This window comes from Buceros rhinoceros, unplaced genomic scaffold (assembly GCF_000710305.1).
Source record: "Buceros rhinoceros silvestris isolate BGI_N320 unplaced genomic scaffold, ASM71030v1 scaffold23102, whole genome shotgun sequence".
NCBI classification, from domain to species: domain Eukaryota; kingdom Metazoa; phylum Chordata; class Aves; order Bucerotiformes; family Bucerotidae; genus Buceros; species Buceros rhinoceros.
In genome coordinates this window covers 40,795-43,968 of record NW_010401445.1, presented here as the reverse complement: position 1 = coordinate 43,968, position 3,174 = coordinate 40,795, and the positions used below count along the sequence as shown (strand labels likewise).

Below are 3,174 nucleotides of genomic sequence, written 5' to 3'. Positions count from 1 at the left end.
GCTGAGGGAAGAGCACTCCAAAGGCTGTCATCACTAGGTCCCTTTTGTGTGAATAGGTCAGCAGCTGCCCAAGAGAAGCACGCAGCTCTGTGGAGCTCTGTCAGCCCCGGAGGAGGAGCAGGAGGGACTGCCCAGCTCACAAACGAGGGTTATGTGAGCTCAGGGTGTTGAGCACCAGCTTCCTGTTGAAGTCCCCTTCATTACTGTGTGAAGCAAGTGGCTGTTTCTGATTTTAATGGTGTTCAAGATAAATCTCGAAATAAGAGAAAGAAAGGGCTTTGTTTTGTGCGCTTTTTTCTCTCTGTATTTCAGTGCCCCCTTCCACACTAGTTTTTAGTTCTTTTACCCTTCAGGTCTTTTTTTACCTCCTCTACTGGGTCCTTGAACCGTGTGTTAGCTACAAAGGAGTGTAACATCTCCTTGACTTGAGTCAGAAGTATTTTGGTAGCAATACTTATCTCCTGGAGTTGTTTAACAATGGCCTTAAAAACCTTCCGTGTTGGTTAGTTTGTTCCAGCTGTGAAAGGCTTTTTCTGAACAGGTCTTGAACCTCCTTCTCTGACCTCTCTGGGGTCCTGTTTTGAGTCTCATGAACAAATTCCCACCATCCTGTGGAGACATGGTATCTGTCTATTGTTACTGGAGAGGATGGGGAGATACAGGCTGATTCTTCTGACGTGGCATTGATTCAGAGCGGGGCGTTGGCTGCAGATTCATCCCAATTCCTGTCTACAGGGTGATTGTCACATTACTGGAATTATTTTTCTCCAGGCTTCACACATCTGGGCTGAAAGCAATCACATTGTTAGCACTGAGTCTTTGGACGTTTCTTCGCTGTTTGCCCTGGTGGCCTTGCTGAGGGATTTGGCATGTTCTGGGGGATGATGGGATGGAGGCTTGCTGCCAACTGACTCCCTTTCCCCTTCATTGTACCTCAAGGTACGACGACCAAGGCAGCACCAGGGCCCTGTCTTCAGTGAGCTGCCCTGTGAGCACGTGTTCTGGTTTTATCTTGCCGTGGTGCCCACAGGTGCCCTGTGCTTCCCACTTGCAGTTTGGAGTCGAAATGAAACTCCTGAGCCCCTTTTTTTCTGTCCCTGCTCCTGGGCAGTTTTCACAGTACTGCTGTGTCTGTCCTCTGGTTCACCTGCGTGTCCTTGGTAGAGGAGGTGCAGTCAAAAAATGACTAACAAACATTTCTGTCCTAACAAATCAATGGCGCTTTCCAGTGTTTAAAGAGTAACTTTAATTAAAAAAAGGCAAAGAAAAAAGAACCAGTGCAGCTTTTAGTTACTTGTGGTTTGTTCCCCGGGTCCCCGAGGCATGGATTTAGAAACGGGAGCTGTCTGTGTGCCCTGTTTGCTTTGCTGTCGGCCGGGCCTGGAGCGTCAGATGGACACACAGCTCCCGGTTTAGATCTGTCTGTGTGTTTGTCTGATGCCTTCCTCCCAAGCAACTGTTCAGTGGAGGGGTTTACCTGTGATTATAACACACCCAGCACTGCTCTGACATGTGCTGCCGGCAGCAGATTCCCTCTTTGCTTGTGGCGCAGAGCAGGCATGTTTTCTTGGGATGGCAATCGTACAAGGCTCTTCTTACTCCGCTTATCCTTTTACCTAAAGGAGGTAACGATCTCCTGTTGCTGTGTTTCCCCCCACAGGCCAAAAGCACTGTTGTGAGAATTGGTCCCTGTCGCCTGAGGAATTTGAAATATGGGACAGACTTTACAGGATTAAGGAAAGTGATGGAGTGAAGGAACCGATATTGCCTCCAGTGCGGTTTGAAACCCTAGAAAACCCAACAGGGCTCTTGGTGAGTCTAACCTGCCTGTTGTGCTTCCTGTGTCACGAGGCCTCAGGGAGACGCTAAGTAGTGAAGTTAACCATGAATGGGAAGGAGGTCTCTATTACAAATGCAATTTGGAGGATTACATGTCGGGTTTTGAGGTTAAGAATTTGGGAACTGGACGTTTGAAATGGGTCCCTGAGGTTAGGTCTGTCAGTGAACAATGCATTCAGAAGTCTGTCAGGATCCGTGAGGTTCTGTTCCAGTTCCTCGGTACTCCGTGCAGGATGCGGTGTTCATGACAGTGTTGTAGCCATGCTTCCTCATTCCCTTGTTTATAGAATGATATATAAACCTCAGCATTTACAAGCTTTCTGATTCAGAGAAAAAGCTTTAGTGTTCTATCACCACTTAAAGCATGCTGCCTGCTGTGCAAAGCAGTGTCAACACAAAGCATGCAATTGTTTTCATTTCAACCAGGCTTAAAGCTTTGTGATAGTGTTTGATACTTCTCTGTGTTCAGAGTGTTTATGGTCCTGGACAGAGGTAGACGTATAACAGACAAATAACTTTTGCTAAGCAATTCCCTGGTGAAGATCTTGCCAATCTTCATTTCCAGCTGCAGAAGCATGAAGAGGAGACAACTCGGGAACTCTCCTTGTCGGAGTGGCGAGTTTGGCAGGATCGTCCTTTTCCTACATCCATGGTCGATCACTCGGATCGCTGCTACCATTTTATCAGCGTTATGAAAATGATAGATGAGATGAGATACGAACAGGTATGGTGTTTGCCTGGCTGCAGACAAGCACAAGGGTGTAAGGTGCAGTTAGAATATTTTAAAAATAGTGAGTGCTCCAGTTCTGCCTGGTCAGCTGCAAGACAAATTGGGGAGGTGTTTGTGTGGGGCTAAATCAGGCACTGTGAAAAGGATAATGTCTATTTAATTGTGTTTCAAAATGTCTCCTGCTGGTTTTCTGTCATTCTCTGTCATTTTCTGCCATCTTTTCCCTAAGCATAAAAAAGCCCACCCATAACTCATACTTTTTGTAGTGGATCCAAACATACAAGAACTGTGTATGCCAAAGAGGCAAGTCACTGAGTGATGCTAGAACTATTGCAGAGAGTCATAGGGATTGGCGATAATTTCATATCGTGTATGTACCTTGAGTGCATCCCATAAGAATGATGCAGGGATATATGGCCTGTTTTAAGGTGGCTGTGTTTTGAGACTCTTGGGGTGGTTTTCTGTGGAAGCTTTAATTAAAAACCTAATTGCTCCTGAGAATTAAAGGGTAAGAGTAGGGCAGCCAAACAGACATGGGTGAAAACCATTGGGAGGTGAGGATCCTGTGCTCACAGTGACGGAGAGCAGATACGCCTCTGTAGGGA

The 3,174-nt window shown here is 46.5% G+C and overlaps 1 protein-coding gene across 1 annotated transcript in view; it reads left to right on the top strand.

Annotated features, from left to right (window-relative positions):
- Window positions 1-3,174, top strand: part of FANCM (Fanconi anemia, complementation group M) — a gene marked incomplete at its 5' end in the record, with an annotated part of 39,473 nt that overhangs the window by 11,166 nt on the left and 25,133 nt on the right. Inside the window, 2 exons of the mRNA XM_010132263.1 lie at window positions 1,681-1,812; window positions 2,426-2,563. Coding sequence (XP_010130565.1) covers window positions 1,681-1,812; window positions 2,426-2,563 — 270 coding nt within the window. The remainder of the gene's footprint in view (window positions 1-1,680; window positions 1,813-2,425; window positions 2,564-3,174) is intronic.